The following is a 13,514-nucleotide window of genomic DNA, read 5'->3' as shown; positions in this document are numbered from 1 at the left end:
GGGAGTTGTCTATAGGCCCCTAATAGCATCTGTGCAAAGGCAGATTGTATAAATGCAGGTGTCAGACAAGTGTGCAGTAAAGATATTAATGGGGGCAGGAGGTTAACTTTATAGGTAAGCAGACTAACACGTACCAGAAAGGTAGTGAAGTTCTTGAGTTTTCTAGAATAATGTTCTCCAGCAATGTGTCCTAGAATCAATCGGGGATTAGGCCATTTTAGATTTATTAATGAGTGATATTCTGGATTTAGTAAATAGTCTAATCAAATGGTGATCATAGTACGAGCAAGTTTAACAAATTGGTTGAAAGAGAGAAACATGGAACAACTACTAAGATTCTAGATGTACATAAGGCTGATTTCAATGGGGTGAGACAGTGAACTGGGAAAATCTGTTAATGGATAATTGAACCAATTTATAGCCCTAATTCCTCCTTGCCAAAAAAGACAGCCACGGTCAACTAAACAGGTAAAGGCATAAAACTAACAGAAAAGGTGTACAAAATGCAAAAAAGACAGATCCTGGTGAATATAAAAGGTGTGAAGAGCCACAAAAAAGGAGTACGAAAATAGACGTGCAAGGTCTATCATAATTAGCACAAAAATGTTTTACAATAATAATAGCGAAAAGCGGGTGATCAGGAGCAATGTGTGCCCCTTGACAGCTGGTTGTGGGGCTATTACCAACAAAAATAAGGAAACGTCAGACACGCGCAATAATTTACATGCATCAGTATTTACCTGAAATGAAGAAGAGTTCAGCATGCCTTGCACCCCAAGTAAACTAACATTGAATCCAAGACTCAATAAAATTAAGGTTAAAATTGAGTGTTAAATCCCCTGGAGCAGATGATTTCCACCTCAGAATTTAAAGTCAAGTGATGAGAACATTACAGATGCTCTAACTGTAATCTGCCAAAGTCCTCTCAATTTGGGGATGGTTTAGATTGAAAGATTATGCATGTTACTCTTATTTAAGAAAGGCAGCAGAGAGGAACACAAGGAATTATAAACCAGTTAGCCTAAGATCTATCGTTAGGAAATTGCTCGGGTCTATAATTAAGGATAGGGGAGCTGAACACTGAAAATTTTATGTTGAGCAAAGAGAGCCAGATTGGATTTGGCAAGGGTAAATCATGCTTGATGGACCAGATTTATCTTTTTGAGCAGGTTCTCTAATTGACAGAATATGACTTGTAGTTCCCCAAACGCATTAGAGCCTCAACTATTCACCGTAATAATTCACTATGTATATGAATCATAGAATCCCTACAGTGCAGAAGGAGGCCATTCGGCCTATCAAGTCTGCACAGACCCTTCAAATGAGCAGTCTACCCACATCTTCTCCCCCAGTCCACCCTACCCTATCCCTGCAAACCCCATAACCTAACCTGCACATCCCTGGATGATAAGTGACAATTTCAGCATAGCCAATCCACCTAACCCGCACGTCTTTAGATTGTGGGAGGAAACCCACGCAGACACGAGGAGAAAGTGCGACCTCCGCACAGTCACTCAAGGCTGGAATTAAACCCAGGTTCCTGGTGCTCTAAGGCAGTAGTGCTAACCACTGTCCAACTGACAGAATAGAAAGCCTCATATCCAAATTTGATGATGATACAAAGAAAGGTGACAGTTTAAAAAGCTTAAGCAGAAGCATTAAATTACAATAGAATAAGCAAATGGGCAAAAGTGTGGGTTTTCCCACTTAGGGCCAAAAAAGGTTAAGGCTGTATATTTTTTAAATGGAGAAAAGCTGGAAACTGTGAGGGTCCAATGAGACTTTGGGTCCATTTACATAAATCATTTAGTTTGCCATGAACAGATGCAGTAAAAGGCTAATAATGGAATGCTGGCCTTTATAATCTAATCCCAGAATACAAAAAGGTAAAAGTCATACTTCAGGCCATGAAACCATAGGAGCAGAAGTAGGCCATTCTGCCCATCGAGTCTGTTCTGCCATTCAACAAGATCATGACTGACCTGATATGATAATCCTCAACTCCACTTTACCACCATATCCCCCATAACCCTTGATTCCCTTACCGATTAAAACTCCGTATAAACATACTTAACGACCCAGCCTCCAAGACCCAGATCTCTGAGGGAAGAATTCCACAGATTCCTTATCCTCTGAGAGAAGAAATTCCTCCTCTTCTGTCTTAAATGGGCAACCCCTTACTCTGAAATTATGCCCTCTGGTCCTAGACTGTCCCATAAATGGAAACAACCTCTCAGCATCCACCCTGTCAAGCCCCCTAAGAATCCTATATGTCTTAAAAAGGTTGCCTCTCATTCTTCTAAAAAAATCTTCAGTTGTACAATGTCTTGGTGAGAGTACACCTCATGTACTATGAGTAGTGCTGGGCACCAAATATTTGGAAGAATATGGTTGGCCTTTCAGGGAGTCAATGTAGATTTACCAGAAGAATAGGTGAATTCCAAGGAGAGATTATACAAACAAGGGTTGTTTTCTCTGGAATTTAGAAAGTTAATGGGTAATTTATATGGAAACGAGGGTAGAAAGCAAGACACTATTTTGGCTGACTGGGGAGTCTCGGACTGGGAAGAAAACTTAATACCGCTAACCTTTCGGGAGTGAAAAAGATAGTAGAAGTTTGGCTTTCAAGAATGGGAGCAGTTTTTTAAAAATAGTTAAATATGTGTTAGGTTTTCAGAATGTGACTTTATTTCATTTCCAAATGGCTTGTGAGCTCTACCAAGTGGGGATACAGGATGGTTTGACATAGGTGGGTGGGAGACATGAGTTAGCATGATGGGATAAATGGCAGTGTGGATGGGTAGGGGATTGCTGGTATGAATGGTATAAAGAATCATGGGGGGTGGAGATGTGAATTAGAGTGGGAGTATAAAAAGCTATGGCGAGTGGGGGGGGGGGGGGGGGGGGGGTTGCATGAGTTGTCGTGGAGCAGACAAAGGACCATGGGAGACACACACGCCACCAACCGGCGACTCCGAGCAGTGTGTCCCGAAGGTCTTTGCAGCTTGGGACGTTGAATGGGGAGAGGGACAGAGTGCATCAAATATTACATTGTAGCTGGGAAGCAGTCCCAGAAAACCAAGGTGGGCCTTTTAATCAACTTGCCTCGGCACTCAGGGTGGAGTCAGGCATGTGGTCACCAATACTCTGCTTCCAGTGGAAGGATCTCCAATTGATAGATTTTTGCTAGCCAAAGTTATTAAGATGTGGAGATGCCGGCGTTGGACTGGGATGAGCACAGTACGAAGTCTTACAACATCAGGTTAAAGTCCAACAGGTTTGTTTCGATGTCACTAGCTTTCGGAGCGCTGCTCCTTCCTCAGGTGAATGAAGAGGTCTGTTCCAGAAACACATATATAGACAAATTCAAAGATGCCAAACAATGCTAGGAATGCGACCATTAGCAGGTGATTAAATCTTTACAGATCCAGAGATGGGGTAACCCCAGGTTAAAGAGGTGTGAATTGTATCAAGCCAGGACAGTTGGTAGGATTTCGCAGGCCAGATGGTGGGGGATGAATGTAATGCGACATGAATCCCAGGTCCCGGTTGAGGCCGCACTCATGTGTGCGGAACTTGGCTATAAGTTTCTGCTCGGCGATTCTGCGTTGTCGCGGGTCCTGAAGGCCGCCTTGGAGAACGCTTACCCGGAGATCAGAGGCTGAATGCCCTTGACTGCTGAAGTGTTCCCCGATTGGAAGGGAACATTCCTGCCTGGTGATTGTTGCGCGATGTCCGTCCATTCGTTGTCGCAGCGTCTGCATGGTCTCGCCAATGTACCACGCTTCGGGACATCCTTTCCTGCAGCGTATGAGGTAGACAACGTTGGCCGAGTCGCACGAGTATGTACCGCGTACCTGGTGGGTGGTGTTCTCACGTGTAATAGTGGTATCCATGTCGATGATCTGGCACGTCTTGCAGAGATTGCCATGACAGGGTTGTGTGGTGTCGTGGTCACTGTTCTGAAGACTGGGTAGTTTGCTGCAAACAATGGTTCGTTTGAGGTTGCGCGGTTGTTTGAAGGCAAGTAGTGGGGGTGTGGGGATGACCTTGGCAAGATGTTCATCGTCATCAATGACGTGTTGAAGGCTGTGAAGAAGATGACGTAGTTTCTCCGCTCCGGGGAAGTACTTGACGACGAAGGGTATTCTGTCGGTTGTGTCCCATGTTTGTCTTCTGAGGAGGTCGGTGCGGTTTTTCGCTGTGGCGCGTTGGAACTGTCGATCGATGAGTCGAGTGACATATCCCGTTCATACGAGGGCATATTTCAACGTCTGTAGATGTCTGTTACGCTCCTCCTCCCCCAGAACTTATAGCCAAGTTCCGCACACATGAGTGCGGCCTCAACCGGGACCTGGGATTCATGTCGCATTACATTCATCCCCCACCATCTGGCCTGCAAAATCCTACCAACTGTCCTGGCTTGATACAATTCACACCTCTTTAACCTGGGGTTACCCCATCTCTGGATCTGTAAAGATTTAATCACCTGCTAATGGTCGCATTCCTAGCATTGTTTGGCATCTTTGAATCTGTCTATATATATGTTTCTGGAACAGACCTCTTCATTCACCTGAGGAAGGAGCAGCGCTCCGAAAGCTAGTGGCATCGAAACAAACCTGTTGGACTTTAACCTGGTGTTGTAAGACTTCGTAAAGTTATTAAGGGATGAGGGACAACGGCTACTCATGGAGTTAATTATTGAATGGTAGAACAGACTGGAAGTTGTATGTGGTGGCAAGTCTTATTCTTATGTTCCAATCTTCCTCTCTTAGGCATCTCAATCATGTCACTATGTAAACTTTCCATTTCTAGAAAACAACTGAGCCTTAAATCTCTTCGTCCTAATTACTATTCTATCATCAATAGATTATATTCAAGGTCAATATATCTTTCTCACATTGCAAAACCGAACGTCAAACTCTGAATGAGGTTTCGCCAGTGTTCTGACTAATTGCTGTATGAATTCCTTGCTTTTACATTTGATCATCTTGTGGTGAGGCCCAGCGTTCCATTACCTTTCCTGCAACCTGTGCTGTGTGCTAACCTTTAACGATTCATATACCTGGATCACCAAATGTTTTGTTTACCTACCCCACCCTAACAGTGTCTTACCATTTATACCTTTCCCATCAGCCATTCTTACTTCACAATGTATTGCAATGAATTGCATCTCACATTGCTCCACCCGCATGCTTGTTCTACCCTGCGCTTTTTCAACTTCCATCTGTTTCATCATTTACTGAAGGCTTCCAGCCAGATGTTGTGCGTGAACTTGAATATATAGACCGGTATGCTCAAATTCAGATCATTTATCCATAGAAGGAAACCCTGGCATCCTAGCATTGTCACTTAAGGGACACCGCCTGTCACTGCCTATTAATTCAAGGTTGTCCTTTTTTCCCAGTACTCTACTTCTGACTTCCCAAAGAAGCTTTTACACAAGTCTTAAGATGCCCTCCAATTTGATGTGCTAAAATTCTCGAGGAACGGCATCAAATGTCTTCCGGTTGCACGGAAAGAGTTGCATTCCTCATTGCCTCTGTTTAAAGATCGCCCCTCATACCCGTTGGAATCTTTTTCCCTCCCTGACAATGGTTTTGATGAGATATGATTCCATCGGCACTAACTGGTACCCATTCTTCATGTGTTGTAATCACCCACAGTGCCTTTGTTTTAGTCCCATGGAGACGAGACACCTCAGTCTCTATTAGCTGCAAAAGGAAAACAGATGTTACTGTTGAGTAGTTTGTTATTGCATCCAGCTAGAGGAGGGACGTGAGTTTGTGGGATATAGAAGAAAGAATGACAAGAATAATGGTTAAATACATCTGACAAGTAATCTGCATACTTTAATCTTAATACCCGATCATCTTTTCTTGATGTCCTCTGTAACCAGGTTGTATACTTCACCGTACTCTTCCCTTATGCAGTGCTGCTTGCCATCCTCATTAACAATGTGCAACTCCCGGGAGCTATAGATGGAATTAAATACTTTGCAAATCCAAAGTGGGAGAAACTACAGGAAATCCAGGTAATCACTATGTTTTAAGAATTAATGTTAAAGTTGGAGACTGCGGAACTTGCAAGTTTAAGAGTTTACACTTCAATAAAGATGTATTTTGGTCAGGGAGACCTGATGACATTTCATCAACAACCAACCATGCACTTCATCCTTTAAAAAACACTTTTTTATAGTTTTTTTATGAAACTAAGTTTCCACCTCAAACTTTCTCAAATTCCAATTGATTCCTCCTGAATAGAATTAGAAAGTGGCTTGTTTTAGGCAGCCAGGTATCTGACACGCACAGAAACCCATCATGATTTTTAAGAATCTCCAGACAATGGACTTAAAGCACTGCCAGTGTTTAACCTGAGGAGGCCACACTGCTTACTAGCACAAGTAACCTCCCTGCTTGTTATCAAGCCAAGACCGCCTTACTCTTTAGGTCATAGAATCCCTAAGTGTAGAAGGAGGCCATTCAGCCCATCGGGCCTGCACCAACCCTTCGAACGAGCACTTTACCCCTATCCACTCACCCAACCACCCCTCCCTACCCCCATAACCTAGCCTGCACATCCCTGGACACTAAGGGGCAATTTAGCATGGTCAGTCCACCTAACCTGTACACCTTTGGACTGTGGGAGGAAACCGGAGGACCCAGAGGAAACCCATGCAGACACGGGGAGAACGTACAAACTCCACACAGACAGTGACCCAAGGCCGGAATTGAACCCGAGTCCCTGGCGCTGTGAGGCAGCATGCTAACCACGTACCGCCCTTTAGGGCAATGGAATACAGGATAATCTAGAGCTGAATAGAAAATATCCTGCCACCCCTGTAACAAGTCTGCCCATGTGCACCCCCAGGTTTCATTAATAATTCAGGCTGGCTAACCAATCAATTATAATTCTTTGGAGTATTGTGGACCTGCCTAACACAGATATTAGATTAGCAAGTCCATTAGAGAGGTTGGTTATGTGTCCGAACATCCATTGCCAAGCATAACACTCAAAAGCCACCTTGATCCAACTAACCTGTCCTCCAATTCCAAATTCCACTGATCTGAATAATCAAAATAAAATATCTATGGAAGGTGCAAACAATCATTTGCTGATTGTATTATCTGAACATCTTCTGTGCTGTGGAAGGTCTGTTGAGCAAGATAAAAATCATGATGAAACTTTAGAGATATTCCTATTTTCAATCATCAGAGATGATTATCCTGTTATATGGAAATGAAAGAAAAATTGCTCGTGCTGACGTTTTCATATCCTCATATCCCAAGTATTACATGGGATAAAGAATTGTTCCCATTTACAATTTTGGGCATTCAAGTATATCTTGAATCCACCAAAAATCTTGGGTTTCAACTAGCTTCTCTTGGTCCAGTGGTGTATATAATTTATTCCAACAAATACACCAGAAATCTGCCTGAATATCGGAAACTAATCAATACAGAAACAAAATATTCAAAATGAAAAATAAACCTAATTTTTACTTTTAAACTCTGGAATGGGCGTGTGCCGAATTTGGGGATTTTCTGAATTTTGGCTCGTAGGCCCAACATGTACTTGCAACATTAAAGAAAGCTTTTGAGGTGTTGGATAAAGGGTCCATTACGTACACACGATGTTCAATTTTGGGGTTCCTCATGTGCTTTTGTTTTAACGGCTATGGAATGAAGATCCTTTTTTTTTAAAATTAATCACAGATAATCTTTTTTATTTTCATTATTGATGATGATGTGAGGTTCTGTTAGGACACTGGGAACTGAATGTTGATTGTCGGGCTGAATGTTGACTGTAGGCCTGGTGACCTACTCCATTGTCAGGACCCGGGCACATCAGTGCACCAAATGAGCAGAAGTGTACTGGGCCTCCAAAAGAGGGTAGCCAGGCAAAAGACCTTCAAAGAATTCAAATAGCTTCATAACCAATTTCACAGCTCTCCCATTACCATACCGGTTTAGCTCAGTTGTCTGGACAGCTGGTTTGTGATGCAGAAAAGTGCCCACAGAGCGGGTTCAATTCCCGTACCAGCTGATGTTATTCATGAAGGCCCGCCTTCTCAACCTTGCCCCCCTCGCCTGAGGTGTGGTGATCCTCAGGATAAATCACCACCAGTCAGCTCTTGCCCTCAAAAGGGGAAAGCAGCCTCTGGTCATCTGGGACTGACAAACGGGGACATGGCAAAGAGGGCGCACAGGTAAGTACAGTCCCCAGGGGTGAATGTCATTCATTGGCAGTATCCCCTGACACTTCGCAGCACAGGGGGCAGTGTTAGGGCAGTGCCATCTGGGCACTGCTAGGAAGGGGGAGTCTTCTGTCGGGGAGATTTGTGGGAAGGGGTCCCCTTGTCCATTGAGGGGTTGCCTGTGTCCATGGGTGTGGGAGGTTCCCTGTGTCTGTGACATGAGGGGTGGGTTCCCTGTGTCTGTGGTCGGGGGTGGGGGGCTTTCTCTGGTGGGGTCTCAATGTCTGTAGGGGCATTTTAATTTAGATTTGGGCACTCTCAATCACTTGAAAGCCGAGGTTGCTGGCATTCAGAGCCTGCCCCACCAACGTGATGTTGTGGGACCCACCTCCTGAATATTTTTCAACAAAGCTTCAACAAAGTATGACAGGAGAAGCCGGCAGTGGGGCTGACAGGCGGCAAACTGCGTTTCCCACCGGAGTTGGTGGTTAGTTAAATTATGAAATTCAGCCCCTTATATTTCTACACTAGTGTTATTCACTATGAAATCTTGCTGTAGAAATGCTCTGTGCAGTCAGATCATTATAATGAAATGTAAGGTCAAAGGGACACTGAGTGAATGTGTCCACTGAAGATGATCTCAAGATAATGTGTGAAAGCATCCACTGCCAAAAAGATTGTCAAAATTACAGGATGGTAATATTATCTCGTGTTTACTTATGAAATGATCAAGGCAGTTTTCTCATCCCAAAAGTCTATTTTAATGTTCATTCATTTTCTGTAATCCTATTCTGTCACAGATGGAAGTCCTACTATTATTTCTACTCAAACATGCGATTTATTTTGTCATCTGGACAAAACTTCACCTAATTTAGCCCAGATTACACTTAATCCCCATTACACTTATCCATTCGGTCGGAATGGTACCATGTTATTTTGTTGTCTGCACCTAAAGTCCAATTGATGCCTTCATGGTCCCACATAAGAGCTTCTAAACTGTACCTGAGAGTGCTTTCTTTTGCCAAAAACTATGGAAACTTTGGGAATAGTTTCATCATGCAGGGTATGATGAAAGGTTCATTTCTGTGTAAAATCAATAGGTGCAATCAGGAATTTGAATTTATCTGCTAACACGGGGATCGAACCCATGGCCTTGGCGTTATTAGCAGCACACTCTCACCAACTGAGCTAACCGGCCAGCTAAATCGTGCTCGGTCGCAGCTATTTCTCGGTGTGTGTTGGCCAATCCTGCATCCGCCCCTTACTAGTCAACCAGTGGCCTAGGGTGGAGCTAATGTAAAGACTCCCTAAGCCGGCAGCCCCTCTTTGGCCCTGAAGCTTGAAGCAGGACCCGGGCACATCAGTGCACCAAATGAGCAGAAGTGTACTGGGCCTCCAAAAGAGGGTAGTCAGGCAAAGGACCTTCAAAGAATTCAAATAGCTTCATAACCAATTTCACAGCTCTCCCATTGACAGTGTGCATCACTGTGACAACCGACTGGCTGGTCTCATGTTCCTGCACTAAGCGTTCCTCTGATTCCACAGAATTTGACATTTTCTTCCTGTCAGCTGTTAGCGGTTTTGCTGTACTTAAGCAACAGGACATACATTGCATACAACGTTAAAAGTATTTCTCAACAAAATATCTGCATGAACAATTTCTCCCCCTCTGTGGTCTAGTTGGTAACTGGGCACGTAGGTGTCTAGATTGGTAAGTTATACAATTTCAGCTTGCAATACTTTTGGCATGTAAGGCTTTCAAAAAAAATTGCACTTTTCTTCCATTTTGATTTTTAATTTTAAAACAATGTGCTCCAGTATATAAGTTTAGGAGGAAATATTACACGGCGTCTGCTGCTTATTGTTATCCCTTCAGTTCCTATTTGAAATTACATTGATGTAGATGTTGGGTTATTGGGGCTTTTGAGGTTAAATAACCCATCTGCACTCACAGCTAAGCTTTAACTCAAAGAATTGACACTTGGGATTGGTGCTGGAACACAACTGGTATCAGTAAAATTGTGGTTTGCATAAACATCTGTACCTCCAGGCCAGAGGGGTGAAAATTGAGGGGACAGGAGATGGCAGTTATAGGGGACCTTATTACCTTTAAAATTCTAGAACACCTGCATTGCAGGAAGCCATTCAGCCCATCGGGCCTGCATCGACCCTCCGAAAGAGCTACTCCGCCGCCCTATTCCCGGAACCCCACCTAACCTTTAGACACTAAGGGGTCATTTATCCTGGCCAATGAACCTAACCTGCACATCTTTAGGCTGTGCGAGGAAACCAGAGCACCCGGACAAAACCCACGCAGACACAGGGAGAACGTTCAAACGCCACACAGACAGTCATGCAAGGTCAGTCGAGCCTGGGTCCCTGGCACTGTGAGGCAGCAGTGCTAACCACTGCTTCACTCCATCATTATGGAGTTTTAAAGTTGGTCATTTGGTTATTTGCAGCTGGGTCAAAGTAACTGCCAGAAACCTATTGCAATTATATGACAATGATCAGCGGGAAAAAAGCTCCCTCCCAATAATTGCACCCAGAATGCTACACAGCCATTTTATTTATTTAGCAAATGCATAGTCCCAAGGCCAAGTCGTTTATTCTGGACCTGCTGTGTTGAGTGTGGACAGGTCTCTGTGGAGCCTGTGGATTGGATTGGACATTTTTCTATGTTGTAGTGCATAGGTTGCTCTCTCCCACAGGCGCATAGGGGGAATGGCACTGATGCCCCATCCATGGGGGTTGGCCAAGCAGGGGCCATGGCTGGTCCTGAACCTGTTGAGGTTGAGGGTGGACCACTTCTTTCTTTGGAAGGTAGAAACCAGGCAGCTGTTGGATTGGGTTTGAGACCAGGTATTTGTAGGTCATGTCCAATGATACCCATTCATTTGTCCAGGTGGTATTTGCGTGGAAGTCGTGTGTGGGAGGGTTTCTCCAGATCAGCCTTCGCGATGGGAGTTGGCCATCGCCCTATACTCTCCAAATTGCAACTACTGCCACTTGCTCAGTCTCATTTCTTCCGTTTTGTTTTCAGGTGTGGATATATGCTGCTATCCAGGTCTTCAATTCCATTGGCATTGGTTTTGGTTCATTGATTTCCATGTCGAGTTACAACAAGTTCAACAACAATATTCTTAAGTATTTTTGTTTATTCTTGCCTTGATGAGTGAGCTAAGATTTGCCAAAAGTTATTAGTATTGCTCAACTAATGAAGCTAATCTGAAATCCTGTATTAACTTTTTCAGTTGTTATTTTAGACGTGTTTTATAATAGTTCCAGAGCTATGCAATGGGTTAAATTCCCACAGGAATTCCCCCACCTGTTAACTGTAACCAGCATTACAGCAACCACCCATAAAAACAGCGGAGGATTTCAACAGAAAAATAAACAGGTGGCTTCTGCAAATAGTGGGCTATCTCTCCCGCAGGGTGTAGATACCTAGGCCATGAAGATTAAATTTTAGTCCAGTAAACTTTCAGAAAACATTTCATGATCTTTCACAGGACAAGCTGCTGCACACCCTAAACCAGTCCGGTAGATCAGTCCAGGCAAAACTTGGAAATGTGCCAGGAAGTATGTCCTTTAAGGATAGGGATAGAGGAATACCGCAATAGGAAGTGCTGAAGGTTTTAGCCAATGGTGCTATCATGATTGGCAGAGGCTTGAAGGGCCTGTTCCTGTGCTGTACTGTTCTTTGATCTTTGAATTGGCTAAAAGGTGTAAAGCAGTGAATCAAGGAGTACGATCAGGCTGGGCAGATGTATCAAGTCAAATACTTCAATCAGTGATCATGTACATGCATGATCTGGATTCCTATTTTCAATATAGCTCTGGTCATTAAGGTCTTTGTAAAAGTCCCAGGACAGCCCAGAGGATGGTAACAAGGCATGTATTAGATAATTGAATGATGAGACAACTCAGGCCTCGAAAAGGAGTAAATTAGATAGCACTTTATAACGGTACATAGTGTTGTATGAGTACAACATACACAGCAGTGGTTAGCACTGCTACCTCACGGCACCGAGGACCCGGGTTCGATCCCGGCCCCGGGTCACTGCCCGTGTGGAGTTTGCACATACTCCCCATGTCTGCGTGGGTCTCACCCCCACAATCCAAAGACATGCAGGCTAGGTGGATTGACAACACTAAATCGCCGCTTAATTGGAAAAAAATAACTGTGAACTATTTTAAAAAATTATAACTGGAAATAGAGAACTGGCAGAAAAGCTAAATGATTATTTTGTATGTGCCTTCACTGAGGAAGATACAAGAAATCTCCCAGAATTAGAGATCGAAGGGACCAGAGAGAAAGAGGAACTGAAAATAATTATTATGAATAAGCAGGTCTCATTGGAGAAATTATCATAGAATTTACAGTACAGAAGGAGGCCATTCGGCCCATCGAGTCTGCACCAGGTCTTGGAAAGAGCACCCTACCCAAGGTCAACACCTCCACCCTATCCCCATAACCCAGTATCCCCACCCAACACTAAGGGTAATTTTGGACACGAAGGGCAATTTATCATGGCCAATCCACCTAACCTGCACATCTTTGGACTGTGGGAGGAAACCGGAGCACCCGGAGGAAACCCACGCACACACGGGGAGGATGTGCAGACTCCGCACAGACAGTGACCCAAGCCGGAATCGAACCTGGGACCCTGGAGCTGTGAAGCAATTGTGCTATCCACAATGCTACCGTGCTGCCCTAATGGGACTGAAGGCTGATACGTCCCCGGGACCTGATATTCTACATCCAAGAGTTTTGAAAGAAGTTGCTATAGACATAATGGATGCATTGCTGATCACCTTTCAAAGTTCTATAGATTCTGGAACAGTCCCTGCAGATTGGAGGGTAGCAATTGTCACCTCACTATTTAAGAATGGAGGGAGAAAGAAAACCAGGAACTCCAGATCTGTTAGCCTTGCACCAGTCGTAGAGAAAATGATGAAACCTGTTATAAAGGATATGATAAATGCACACGAGAATAATAGTGATCTGATTTGGCACATGAACCTATGAATGGGAAATTGTGTTTGTTGAACTTGTTGAAGTATTTTGAGGGTGTTACCAACAGAATTGATCAAGGAGTGGACCTGGTTAATGGTCTACCATTAACACATACAGTCCCCCTCCCCCAACCCTCCCAGCCCCCAACCCCCCTAATGTTCGATGTGATCCAATTCTCAAAAGTGCATACTGAATAACGCCCATGAATTGTAGAACCCCTCCATCCTTCCCCTCAGTTCAAATTTGACCTTTTCAAGCGTCAAGAATTCCAGCAGGTACCCCTGCCACGCTAGGGCA

At 44.0% G+C, this 13,514-nt stretch overlaps 1 protein-coding gene across 2 annotated transcripts in view; it reads left to right on the top strand.

Moving 5' to 3' along the window:
* Positions 1 to 13,514, top strand: part of LOC140386789 (sodium- and chloride-dependent GABA transporter 1) — a 177,249-nt gene that overhangs the window by 109,079 nt on the left and 54,656 nt on the right. For both annotated transcript variants that reach the window (XM_072469487.1, XM_072469488.1), the window contains exons 5-6: positions 5,900 to 6,034; positions 11,241 to 11,344. In XM_072469487.1, coding sequence (XP_072325588.1) covers positions 5,900 to 6,034; positions 11,241 to 11,344 — 239 coding nt within the window. The remainder of the gene's footprint in view (positions 1 to 5,899; positions 6,035 to 11,240; positions 11,345 to 13,514) is intronic.

This window comes from Scyliorhinus torazame, chromosome 12, assembly GCF_047496885.1.
Source record: "Scyliorhinus torazame isolate Kashiwa2021f chromosome 12, sScyTor2.1, whole genome shotgun sequence".
NCBI classification, from domain to species: domain Eukaryota; kingdom Metazoa; phylum Chordata; class Chondrichthyes; order Carcharhiniformes; family Scyliorhinidae; genus Scyliorhinus; species Scyliorhinus torazame.
This window is presented reverse-complemented; position numbering and strand designations above follow the sequence as displayed.